At 45.9% G+C, this 14,066-nt stretch overlaps 1 protein-coding gene across 1 annotated transcript in view; it reads right to left on the reverse strand.

Annotated features, from left to right (window-relative positions):
- The window catches only part of B9d2 (B9 domain-containing protein 2), a 31,790-nt gene extending 17,933 nt beyond the window's left edge, over positions 1-13,857 (reverse strand). Inside the window, exons 1-2 of the mRNA XM_050192308.2 lie at positions 13,506-13,857; positions 9,694-9,822 (exon numbers count right to left, since the gene is read on the reverse strand). Coding sequence (XP_050048265.1) covers positions 9,694-9,822; positions 13,506-13,593 — 217 coding nt within the window. The 5' untranslated portion in view covers positions 13,594-13,857. The remainder of the gene's footprint in view (positions 1-9,693; positions 9,823-13,505) is intronic.
- Between the last annotated feature and the right edge of the window lie 209 nt (positions 13,858-14,066).

Raw genomic sequence — 14,066 nt, forward strand, 5'->3', positions numbered from 1 at the left:
GCTGGCCCACGGGCTTAGCGTCCGACGATAGGACCTGCACTCTACACCTCAAGCTTTCGTCGGCCTCCAAAGAAAGTATGTTCTGTGCAGGGGCGCGATTTCGACAACCGTACGGCTGGCCTTTTCCTGCATCGCTTTCCGCGCTGAAAGCTCGAAACGCCCATCGAGTCGAATGGCGGGGCATTTGAATATATACACTCTTAGGCAAAGTTACACCCTTTGGCTTGCCCCTTCTGCCACAGAACAATAATCGTTATCTGCCTTGATGCGTTTCCTTTCGTTATCGCTGCGAGCCCGGAACTTTCCAGTAACGAACGGCACGCGCGTTATCAGAAGAAGCAATCCAAAGGGTGCAAACTGTTCTATGCTCATAACGGGCGTGCCGTTCGTTACTGGAAAGTACCGGGCTCGCAGAGTTAAAGAAAGGAAACGCATCAAGGCAGATAACGATTATTGTTGTGTGGCAGAAGGGGCAAGCCAAAGGGTGTAACTTTGCCTAAGGGTGTAGCTCAAAAGGCAGGCCAACAAAACGAATTTCGCGCCTTCGAAAACAAAAGGACGTCACCTCCCTTTTAACGAATATGGCGTCAGATTTTTTCTTCCGCCGGAAGTGTTCCCTCCACATACAGATGGCGCTAAGTCGCATGAGCCGCCGATGAACCGCCCTGTTTTGAACGTATGGGCCCCTATGGAAGCTTCGCTGCCAGGTATATTTACCTTGGCTACAGCTTTAACGTGTTCAACTTGACTAGTGCTCTTAGCGATTGTTTCTTTTTTTTTCGTCAGGACGTCACATATGTTAATAACTTGTACAAATGCTTCCAACGAATTTCACCTCTCTTCCGTAAACGACGAAGCCTAAAACCTAGCAGCGCTGTATCCAGAATTCGTCACTCACTGTACGACGTTCACGTGCGAGAACTGGCCGAAATATCTGCGGTTGGTGCGTACTAGAATTATTCGAATAAAAAGTGGCCATTGCGCCTGCCGCAGCGTGGCCAACGCCTCCTTTACTAGATGCCTGCCGCGTTGCTCGCTCTCCCATCGTAGCAGCGGTTCCCTTAGTTCAGCATAAATTCCGTGAGACGGCGCTCGTTGCCTTTTCAACTTCCTGAGGAAGCGGCAGCGGAGGCTGAATGCCTCCGCCGGCGCGTTATATGCGCGGGCGTCTGTTAGCGAGCGTTATCGCGGGCCTCCGAGACGGTGACAGATGCAATGGTAATCTCAGAGGCCTCAGCAAGTGATCTAAGTTGAAGGCGTTCGCCATCAGAGGCGTTCGTTGCCTTTTCGCGGAGACGAGAAAAGGGAGAGGGCACGGAACCGAGTTTACCTGACAACGCGGCAGGCATCTAGTAAAGGCGGCATTGACGTGGGGCGTTTGCGGCAAGCAGCCGCACCACGGCACTGCTGTGGCGAAACCGAGGAAACCGAGCATTGAAATATCAAAAGTAGAAAGCATACCGCTTATCTGAGGCCTTTTTAGGCATTACAGGAGCCCATGACAACGTATACCGCAACATTTTGTGGGATATTCTGGAAGGGGAAGGTTTAGGTGACGATTGCCTACAGATTTTGAGGGAGATTTACCTAGAAAAATACCGTTTGCGTTGAATGGGAAGGGATGAGGAGCGATGAGAAAGTTCATATCAACAAGGGACTGAGGCAGCGGTACTCTTTATCCACGCTGCTGTTTATGATGTACATGGTGAGGATGGAGAGGTCACTAGAAGGAAGTAATATCGGTTTGAATCTCTCATACAAACAGGCGGGTACAGTAGCAGAGCAGCAGCTTCCAGGTTTATTTTATGCGGACGATATTTTGTTGCTAGCTGACAAGCAAAGTGATTTGCAACGTCTGGCTAATATCTGTGGACAGGAAGGCGACAATTAAAAGTTTGAAATTTAGTGTTAGAAAATCAGGTATTATGGCATTCAATGAAAACAGTGAACAGACAGTGGCCATACAGGGCCAGGAAATACCTCGGGTAACAGAATATGGATACCTTGGTATATGGATAAACGAAGGCAATAGATATATGGAAACACAGGAAAAGACAATAACAGCCCAAGCGAAGAGAAATGGCAGCCATAATGAAGCACAGAGCGCTATGGGGATAAAATAGGTACGAGGTGCTCCAAGGTATGGGGAAAGGTGTAATGGTTCCAGGACTTACTTTTGGAAATGCGGTTGTTTGCATTAAATCAGGCGTACAATCAGGACTCGATGGGAACCAAAGGTCAGTGGGTCGGCTTGCATTGGGCGCTCACGGGAAGAATACAAATGAAGCTGTGCAGGGTGATATGGGCTGGACTAGTTTCGAAGTGCGGGAAGCTCGCAGTCAAGTTGAGTGTGAAGAACGACTGAGGAATATGGAACAAAGTAAATGGGCTGGGAGAGTGTTCAGGTATCTGTACAGGAAAAACGTTGATTCCCAGTGCAGGAACAGAACTCGGAAGCTTACCAGCAAATATGCGGCCTGTAGGGTGGGCAACACAGCAACAAAGAACGTCAAGCGGAAAGTCAGAGAGGCCGAAATAATCTCATGGGTGGCCGCAATGGAAAAGAAACCTGCCATGAGTAACTACTTAAGAGGAAAAAACGAAATCAGGAAAGAAACAATTTATGATGACTCAAAGGGAAGCTCTTTACTTTTCGAAGCGAGATCGGGACGCCTTAGAACACGCACCTATAAAGCGAGACATAAGAACGAAGAAGAAGCATGTTCTTGCTGCGTTAAAGCTAGGGAAACTATGGAGCATGTTTTATTAGAATGGGAAGACGTCTACCCAGCGGTCGATTTAGGCACCACTGGCCTCCTTGAAGCCCTTGGGTTCAGCGAGACCAGTGGAAAAGTAAACATGTCCACAATAGGGATTAGTAAGAGGCGATTAGAGGATTGGTGGAATAAAAGTAGGGAAACGGCAAAAAAAAACGTAAACGCACAAAAGCAAAGTTCGCAATAGGGTATCAGAAAATTTTGTTGTGGGAGTTCATAGTTTTTTTCGTTTTTTTTATTGTTTAACCTAAGTAGGACATTAGGCAGTATAATCGCAAGAGCTTGCTTGCGCAACACACCGCCCCGTTCCAAAGTGGACGCTCATAACATCCATCCATCCATCCATCCATCCATGGAGGCGTGCCTGTCTTTGTTTTACCGGACGGCAAGAAGAGGGAGGGGGGCGGAGGGGAGGGGCGTCTTCAACGCGCTGTAAATCTGTTGCTTCCATTTGCTGCGCGAGGCGCTCTTGGGCGTTATGAACTTTTAATGGTGAGACATGACATGTGACTTACGCGTTCCTTTAATGAACTGGCATTGAGAGTGTGAAAGTTAAAAAGGACGTGTGTGTGCAGTGTGTGGGGAAGCCGGTCACGTGGTACATGTGCAGACGGGATGTGAGCGCACACACCCACACATGCGCACACACACACACACACACACACACACACACACACACACACACACACACACACACACACACACACACACACACACACACACACACACACACACACACACACACACACATATATATATATAAACCTCAAAGGGGTGCGACCTCAAAGGTCGTATAAAGGACCTCGAGGACCTCAAAGGACCTCAAAGGTATAAACCTCAAAGGGGTGTGGGTAATCTGCACGCATTTCTCCCACATTTACTGGTAAACCACAACGGAATTCTTGACATGTTGCTTTAATGCCAGGGCAGCAAGCCAGTGCTAGAATGACGTGCGAACCAGCAGCGTGCACGAACTTCCTGCAGTGCTAGAGCACGGGTAGCGGTTATGTTGCAACGGACCATGCACGGAAGCATGCAGACAAAAAGTGTCATGACAAGGACATCTCGAACGATCACAAAATTTTCCTCGTCATTTGAGCAGCTATGCAGGAAGTACATGACTTGATACGACAGCTTGTTAGCTTAGCACAAGCTAGTACCATTATCGTGCCCCCCCCATTTATATATATATATATATATATATATATATATATATATATATATATATATATATATTCACACCACTGAGAAGTAGGTAACGTGTACTGATTTCGGATGAGAGCGCGCCCACCAGCCACAAGCTTCGTTGTGCCTAGAAGACGCTCGCGATGAAGGCGCAGTTGTATAGATTATTATTATTGTTAATATTATTACTATTCGATACGAAGACGCACACAGACAGAAATAGAGAAGGAGAAGGCTGGTAAATAGCGCCGAGAGCGGCACAAAGCCAGCCTGTTCTTTAGGAAGGAGGGAATAGGAAAGGAATTTGAAGGTAAGGAGAAGGGAAGTAGAGAAGAAATAAACAGCGAGATGGACTAGCCACAATGACGAAAGTAAAGAAAGGCACATATCGAGCAAGTAGACAAAGAACATGCACGTAGAAATTTAAAAAAAAAAGAAAACAAAAGACACGCAGGTCACACTGATTACAGAAGGATGCAAAAATATCGAAAAGGTAACTTAGCGAAGACATATTTCGTTCCTTGGAAAGTGTCGCACAAACGGGAAGCCAAGACAGTTTCTTGTAGAAAAGAAAAAAAAAATGTAGAAAGGAAACAAATGCCAGCCAGGCAAATACACTTCATTTCAGCGCAAGTTTATTGCCGTATATGGAGGAGTCCTGTAAGAACAAGCTTCTTTAAAGTTATCCAAATAAATTTACAACTCGCCAGAAAATACCAGTATTTTCGGGGTATGAGCTAAATCACCTTTTGCTGCGTACACCTCGTGTCGCCATTATTCCCTCGAAAAACGATCCAACATCGCCGTCTAAACGGTGCGAAAGACGGCACAAAATAAATACTAACACAAAAAGGATGAAGTGCTGACCTTAAAAAATAACGGTTGTTTCGTGCTGCGCACGGAACATAAATGCGCACAACTGGTAGGGAATCTTGACGTCATGACCAATGATTTCATACCGATTTCCGGAGCCAAGCCACCCACGCGCAAAAACAACAAACGTATTCCTCTTCCACTTATTCACCAAGCAGATTAATTCAAGGTATGCTTACGCACGCAGCACCTTTTACTTTCCTTTTGTTTTCTTTTTCTATGTGGTGCGCTTCATGAATTTCGCGGCATCTGTTGTTTGGATGCTTTCGTCGAATGGCTGTATCGCTCAGCTCGGGAGAACGTGCAGCTTTCCTGCACTGCAGTAGCGAGGTTGCTGCCTGATCAAACATACCGCTTCGTATTCCTGAGATCACTGCGTGGACTTTTCACTGAGCGAATTCACATAGACTAGCTAGCATAAGTGCATGGCTATCATATCATATCATATCATATCATATCATATAGCATAGCGTAGCGTAGCATAGCTAGCATAGCATAGGTGCCGCGGGCAGACGATATCGCTGCGTGGCGTTAATGTTGAAATCTGTATGTGCGGTGGAACAACATTCGACGAGATCAAGCGTTGCATCCGATTACAATAAAAACTTGGAGGACGCTTAAGCTTCGCCTTTAAGAGTGGAATGCGATGCCATTCAAAGATTCCTGACTGTTTCTCACGCTTCCCGGTAACTGCAGCTTATGTAACCGTAATGTGTACCGGGAAACGCTGGCGGCAGACACCATGCACGAAGGTGAGCTTTCTGCTAGAAACGCGGCCTCTTGCGTGGGCCGCGATGTGGCGGTAGCGAGTGCCATCTGGAGGTGTTGCAAGGAACCGGGTGCGCCGCTCCTTGACCTCGAAGATTTGCGCGCGCCGGCGCGCGCAAATGGTGGACTCCGTGGTCGGTCTATGAATGGTAGAAACGCTGGAAAAGGGGTTCGTTTGAGTTTGCGCGTAACAAAATTATGCTTTCTCGTACATTCAAATTACAATCCGACTTTATCATGTCTGTAGGTTGTGCGTAAGTCGTACTCTAAGATTTTTCTGACATATTTTACTTTGAGAAATTGAATTAGTTCGGTAACTTCTTTGTGCTACATGGAGGGTCTGCGTGGCTTGGTGTGCGTGGTTTGGTTTGCATCATTCGGAATTGCCGAAACGACGGTCGGCAATGGGAGCCGACATGCCAAATTGTACGACACGGGGCCCTTAGCCCTCTCGAGTTAATATACAAAAATATCAGTGGTGGTTTAGCGGTGAATGAGAGAGAAATGTGTTAGAAATATGCCGCACCTCATAGCGGTCCGGGATGCATGATTTAAATCGTGTCTACCGTATTGAAAGGTAAGTGCTCGGGATCTCACTCGGCCCACCGCCCACCTCCTGCCTCTTCAAGCAACATATATATATATATATATATATATATATATATACGGTTGCGTGTGGAAAGACACAGACAGGAGCGGCTATTTACAGGCTATTTACACTGGAGCCAGGCAGCCAGGCCAACACTCGCTCGCGCCAAGCGCACCGACCAACTTCATCGTCGTTCTCGCGGCGGCTCGTTTCTTGAGTATCGCTCGATGATATATATATATATATATATATATATATATATATATATATATATATATATATATATATATATATATATTACTTCGACACTTCTAATTCAAATAATGCATTCAAAGCACTTGTATCATGGTATTGAGTTTTATAGCACTTAACCGCTTGACGTGCATGCGAATCTTCGCTTGAGATCTCAACATGTGCATCGATCCGTATGTTTGCTTTCCTTTCTATGTGCACTTTCAGAAGGATCAATTAATTATTCAATCAATCACTCAGCGAATAAACAAATGAATAAATGAATCAATCAGCCAATGAATGAATGAATGAATAAATGAATAAGTTATAAGTTATTATTAGTGCTAGTAGTATTGTCGAGATTATTATTATTATTGCATGGGCCTCTCCTTGAGAGAACGCGATACATCTTCTGAAGCTTGCAAAGAGTCATCATGCATACGTAACCGATTTCACTGCTTATGGTATACGGGAAAAAGAAATGCGGTCAGCTTACTAAACACTGCAGCAATTTCGATCGCAAGGCCAGCGATTGAAATTAAACGCCACGTTATAGTGACTACCATGAGCCAAATTTAGCCTAGCTGCAATTGACACTTTTAGAAGAGCGGCAATTATCGTGTAAATGAAGGATTGCGGGACACTCAAATTCCCCCCGCGTATAGCTAGAGTCAAGAACAAATGTCATACAGCTATTACTTTCAATGGCGGTAAAAACGTGAAGATTCAACGTCCTTGTGATAAATGGTCTCTCATGAGTATAATCTATATACCAGTAGGTCTATTTACTTCGTACGAACCGGCAAGCATACGCAAATTAATTCTTAAGCTCATTTTTACTTCCACGTTAGGAAACAAACCGAAAATTGCGGAAGACGACCTCGTCAAGCACAACGAATGTCTCACTGGAAAAAAATAAAGAAACAGTGTGAAGGGCACAGCGTCACAGTGCGCTGGACGTTTGTTACACCCACATCTGCTACGCTTCGCTGGTTGTCCGCGTCGTCTCGTACTTTTTCCAGTGCATCGTGTTTTACGTCGGTCATGCTACAGTCCACTGACTGATTACACCACGCTCGAGAACTACATGCGGATGGAATGCCCTGCAGGAAACGTGAAATCGGGGACCTTCACCGTGGAAAACGCTCCAGCCGTGGAAGGAAGCACATAAGTTCCCCGCGCTGACAACACACAGACGCGTAGTTGGTGAGGCCGATTCGCTGCAGTAACACATTGCAGTGGTGTACAACTTAAAAGCACCTGCGCTACCGCGTTAATGACTAATAGCAGCCCAAAACATCAAGCACGTAGCACACATTCCTCCGTTACCGCGATCAGAGACAGCCCACGTGTTCAACACAGCAGCGCCTCTGGCGGCTGATCACCGCAGAAACTTCAGGCTGCTTTATACAATTAACCGCCGCTGTGGCCACTCTCCCAGTATTTTCAATAGTACACTTCAACCATGATGGCTTCCGACTGTTTCGCCGCGCGGAAGCAGGTTGCCTCGAGATCTCACGCGTAATTTCTTTCCACAGAAACTCTTGTCATCGGCGACACAAGGCCCGTGAAATAGGTAGCCATGTTCCTAAATAATAATAATTATCATTTTTTGACATATTCGCCCCGTTCACGGCAAGTGTAGAGCGTTGTACACTGTCGCTACCGTTTATCTCGCCTAGGCAGGAAAGTTCCGGCGTTATCTCGACGATCTTCTCAAGGTGGGTTTCACGATATCGAGGGAAGAAGTCCCTAGAGGAGTCTCATCCTGACACTGCCTTTGGATTGGCACGGCTTCAGGTGGCATGCACCCTCCGTTCCCAAGTAGCTGGCTTCTTGACACGACTTGAAACACTCGCGACATGCACAGATGCACGAAAAGTTTGATAGATGCAATGGTGCCAATTAAAGAAAAAAAGCATCCGCACTATTACCAAAACGCGTAAAGACGCAGACGTTGAAGGCATGAAAAACTCGGACTCTTACTGCGGTCTTGGTTTGCTGGAGCACGGCCGCTACGCGGCCGGTATGCGGCCGGAAAAAGCACGCGTCTCGTGACGCAAGAAGACGCTCGTTCACGTTCGTCAGCGCAATAACGCGCGGTAGAACGCTTTCTCAACTCCTAAACGAACACTTGCCGACTGGCCCTGATCACGTGGGTGCTACAGAGACCTTACAGTTTCAGTTTCGATTTACTATTTCTAGCAGTGTGTTCAATGGGGCTGGTAGGGTCATCTTTAGAATAAAAACAGGAACGGCGCAACACAGGACGAGCGAGTAAAGAGTACAGCACAGAGCGCTGACCAGCAAGGCTGCTAGTCAGCTGCATGGAGGCATCTCGTTTAGGTGTGCTATCCAAACAACCCCGCATAGATCCATCGCGAGATAACTGCATCAATGGCAAAGATGTCCACGGGCCTTGTTAGCAAGGCCATAGGAAATATCCGGCGCGGGACCTCTGACGAGAACTATAGGAACGCCGCGAACGCCTACGGTGTTACTATTTACCTAATTAACTTTTTTATGAAATATCCAGTTAACTAATTATCTGTTGCCAACCACTTGCCGCTTTCACTGCCTATTGCCATTAGTACTTTCACTGTTCCTGCCGCGCTCGCCAGTCTCCGCTTCTTCGGTCACCTAGTTGGGTTTATTTATTTATTTACTAATAGAAACTTCTACAGCGCCTAAATTACATTGCTAAAGAGGGCAAAACAGATACGAGTAAATCCTGAATAAATCGACAATAGAAAGCACACAGCAGGTGCTTGGCATATAATGCAACCGTAAGACCATATGCCAATAAAACAAACCCGGTCATTTCAACAATGTCTGAGGTCACAGTAAGGAAAAAAAAAAAACAATGATAGATCAGCAGATAACAATTTATTCTGCTAAGCGGCTCCAGTCAAGTACAGTATATATGTGGGAAGCGTATATTTGAATAAATTTTAGGTGTTTGTAATGATGTAAAATTACCGGAGTCTTAGGAACTTACGCCTTTCAGATAGCAATGGCTACTCCTTTCGTTTTACAATGTCCGGCGAGATTATTCCGAAATTGTAGTCGCACGTGTCAAGGTATGACTGTCAGGTATGACGGCAAAAGAGTCACCAGTGATTGACCATATATTACGCGACGGCAGTGGTTAGAACGGAGTGTAGAATTAATTATTGCAAACGCCGGCAACGTGCCAAACGACTCGATATGTTCAACTGCGGCGCGTCTAGGAACTCAGCTCATATGCACGGGTCGCGCATTTAAACTTACCCTGGATGCCTCTGGTGCTGAAGTGAACGTCGAGAGGATGGCACCAAACGACCCTGCTGTCTTCGTACCGGTGTCTGTCCACTTGCGTTTGACCTTCTTTGAATCCCTCCAAGAGGGTCCAGTTCTCCCCTGCAAGCGAGTTAGAGACACTTTTGATGCGAGTCAAATAGCCCCTTGAGATGTTTCTTTACCCGCCGTGGTTGCTTAGTGGCTGCGGTGTTGGGCTGCTAAGCAGGAGGTGGCGGGATCGAATCTCGGCCATGGCGGCTGCGTTTAGATGGGGGTGAAATGCTAAAACACCCGTGTACTTCGATTTAGGTGCACGTTAAAGAACCCCAGGTGGTTGGAATTTCCGGCGTGCCCCACTACGGCGTGCCTCATAATCAGAAAGTGGTTTTGGCACGGAAAACCCCATAATTTTATGTAGATGGCCCTTTGAGTGAAAAGGCCTGTCGTCTGTAGCAGCGAAGCAGCTCCTAAGACATCATTGCCATTGCCTGCGAGATCACGTCACGAGCATGCCTCGCCGGATTTACCATAGGCTGCAACGCAACGACACGAGCGCCTTGACGGAGCAGAGCGGGCGAAAGGGACAACCTGGTGCCGCCATAGCGCGCCGGCTGCTTCGTGAGGGGTGAGGACACGGCCGCGACGCCACGTCACCATCGCTCTCGGAAGCCTGAGTCATCCACGCGTTCCTTGTCCGCGCAAGCTCTCGCCTGTGTTCAAACTGCGCCTCGGTCGGCCAAATCAAAATGCGTCAGGCGTCACAAGGCCTCACTCGCCTGCGAGGAGTTCATAACTCGAAGGACCGCTCAACAGCGTTGAATTGTACATTGATGCTTTCGTATTCCCAAGTCATAAGAAGTGCTGAGGTGCCCTCGGATATTTTTTACTGTAGGCTGGGAATGTCTGCTTTGTTAAACGCATACTACTCCAGACGAAAAGCACAATAGGGGGAACAGACGGGTTTGATTTCTTTCCTTATTTACAACCACATGGAGGCAACAGGAAATGAAGCCACATAACATGCAATGTAAAATATATGCGAACATTTCTAACTATAATTTACATTCTACAGCACGCAATATAGATTAACTACGCTTCTAACCGAAATGTAGGAATAGCAAGAAATAATCTCGGCCAGAACCAATTACGCGATGAATGTCGACGTTAATGCGATGCACTGTATTGTCAACGCCGAAACGCGTCACGTATAAAACGTTCACTGGATCGGATAAATTTTAGAACATCCTTTTTTTTGCTGTCCTTGGAGAGGTGCGCTTGTGGCTCAGGCCCACTGGCTCGAATGGAAGTGAAAGAGGTTTGCCCCTGGCCACGCCACTGAAGGTGCTGTAGGATCACACTTTTTCTCCTTCAACGAGCGCACCACTGTGCGCGCATCTGGAGACAAGATGTCACCTTGTTTCACTGTTGTCATTGTCACAACGCACCCGCCAGCTGAAAGCACATGTTTCTCATGTTCAAGCTTGTCAGTTCAGCGGACGTCCAATATCGAACGATACTACAAGCATATATAAACAACGAATGTAGGCCTGATTTCTCTTTTTTTTTACTGAGTGAACTCACCGCAAGACTTTATAATTCACTTTGTTTAGATGTTAGAAAATATTCAATCTTTGATCCAATTTTCCAACGTCGCGTTTATCAAATGTTCATGTCAGAGTAGATTGGAACACCCCTATGAGTTTCATTATACAGCTATGACTTATTATTCATATTTAATGTGTCTCTCTATAAGCTCAGAAAAAAGCAATGGCACTTCCGGTACGCCGCGACAGTTCAGCGGTTCCGACGCTGAGCAAATGTTTTGAGCCGAGAGTTTGCATGAACACGGTGTCACACACTCGACGCTGAAGTGTTTCTCGGGGCCGAGCGTTCGCGAGGCCGTCTCACCTCATTGTGACACCGTATTCCGAAGCAAAGCTCATAATAATTTCCGTAGGCAATCAGCCGGAAACGCGAGAAAAGGCAAGCGGACTCTTCTCTCTCCCCCATTGAACATCTATTCTACTGATATGCCCATCTATGCCCCACGAAACTATCGGAACAATGAGCAAAAATTAATCGATTAGTTTAACCTTACTTTCCTCCCTACTTTTATTAACATTGCACAAATATAGTAAATATAGAGTGAACTGGCTTGACCTTTCTGTGTGTCCTCTGTAGCCCTTCACACGTTGCTTACCTTCTCTAACAATGGCTTTTCAAAATTAGCTTTGTTCATTTTCCCTCGTTTACTTGTGAATACAACTAGCAGCGACAACGAAAGCTCCGTCCACGTGCGAGAAGGACTGCGCTGTAACGTACCAACACCTTCCGCACAAGATGGTGGTCAATCAATGCCGCTGTGCTCCTGTTTCGGTCTTCTATGAAGCGCAGTGCTTCGTTCCTGCTGCGGCTATAAGAGAAGGTACTCCAGGTAGGGTCAGTGAAAAACTGAGAAAAGGCCCATAGACGATTCCCTGACGTCAATGTCCGAGTAGGGTAGCTAACCGGGCACGTCCTTGGTTAACCTCCCTACCTTTCCCTCTTCGTCTCTCTCTCTCTCTCGATGTCCGAAGCGGGCACTGACATCGAGCCATAAAAGTGTCAACTTGTCGGTCAGCATATGATCAACGTCCACCCGGCACCCTCCACTCGATAGACATTTAGACTTGAACGACTAATTGTAATGGACGACAGCCGCTATTCAGGTGGCTCGAAAATGGGACTAAATGTGTAATATAAGTTAATATATAGCTGCATATTATTGAGTCCTACGATTATAGCTCCTGTATTACAATACCAAAACTAGGTGTATACAAGTCACGCATGTATCAGTCATGTAAAAACATAAGCGTTTAATGGCCAAGAACTTCTGTCTGTATCAGGGAAGTCATAGGCTGCTTTAACCGAAGAAGAAACATTATGAAACTTTTTCTCGATAGAAACTTTCGAGAGAGAGAGAGAGTGTGAGAGAGAGAGAAGCTTATTATGAGAGAAAAGCTGAGAGCTTGGGCTTTCAATAGAGGTGTGTTAATCTACAAGCCTTCTATGTTGAGGATATGGAGGAGTAGCTGCTGGAAGCTGATTTCGGGAAGGAGGTTACACAGGAACATGTGTTGATCCCCTTGAAAGCTGTAGTTCCCGCCAAATGTAGGTACTCAAAGCTGCGGCGTTTGTTTCTCGGGGAAAAAAGTAAGTGGTTAATGTTATTGGTTACTGAAAAAAAAGTAATTTTTAAATCACAGCGAGAGTTGTGGATAAACCAGAGTAACCATTCCATAAAGAAATGTCAAAAACGCAATTGATTACAAGTAATTACATGTAATTCGTTCCGCGCAAGCCTGAAATCAGACACATGATAAAGTGTATGTATGTATGTATGTATGTATGTATGTATGTATGTATACATACATACATATATATATATATATATATATATATATATATATATATATATATATATATATATATATATATATATATATATATGTTGCGTGTATGTATGTATGTGTGCGTGTGTTTGTGCGCTGCATTGTGGTTAAGTTTTGCTCTTTTTATGTTTAGCTCAGTGTTTCTTGTAATTGACATAGCGCATCCCATTAATGCAGATGATGATCATAACAATTTGTTAGGCGCTATACGTTAACCGAAATCACTGGCGGGCGAGTACTTGCGACGCCACAGATCACAGCCATGCATTTTCGCGGCATTTCTCGCTAACCCACGTGCGTTCATGCTTACATTTGTGGCAGGCTTGGCGCTGCAATGAGCGACGCTCCCGGAGCATTTTCTCACACACTCACCGAATTTCAAGCTCCACTTGCAAAACAGGCTTGAGCACGGAAAGTCAGACGCGCCCACAATCTGGCCAAAAACGTGCAGTTCGGCCATTCGAACTCATGGTGTCGCGTCAACAGAACCCATCGGTCTTAACGACGCTCTCGCTGAATGCAACGCTGCGGCATTATTAATGCCGCGCGATGCCGAATACTCTCTGACATGCAGCACACCAGGAAAACGCGCCGAAGTATGCACCCTGCCGCCGCAGTAAATGCCACTGAAGCGCGAGTTTACTAAAAATGTAGTTCAGTGTGTTTCATTTGCGGCTCCCATGGCAACGCAAGCGAAATGAATACAAGCGGCTGTCAACGGCTTGACTCGGTGCTTTTGTTTGTTTCGTGAAATCCGCTATGAGAACGCTTTAAACGCTAAGCTTCTGAAACTCGATTACGGGCCGCTGATCTCTTAGTCAAATTTAATTATATAGTTTACTTTAAACTGTGGCGAAGTTGCAGATTTGTGAAGAAGGGCAAAAATTTAAAGCGATAGTGTTGAAAGTAAAAGTAGTAATGAGAACACTGTAG

Source organism: Dermacentor andersoni, chromosome 10 (genome assembly GCF_023375885.2).
Source record: "Dermacentor andersoni chromosome 10, qqDerAnde1_hic_scaffold, whole genome shotgun sequence".
NCBI lineage: Eukaryota > Metazoa > Arthropoda > Arachnida > Ixodida > Ixodidae > Dermacentor > Dermacentor andersoni.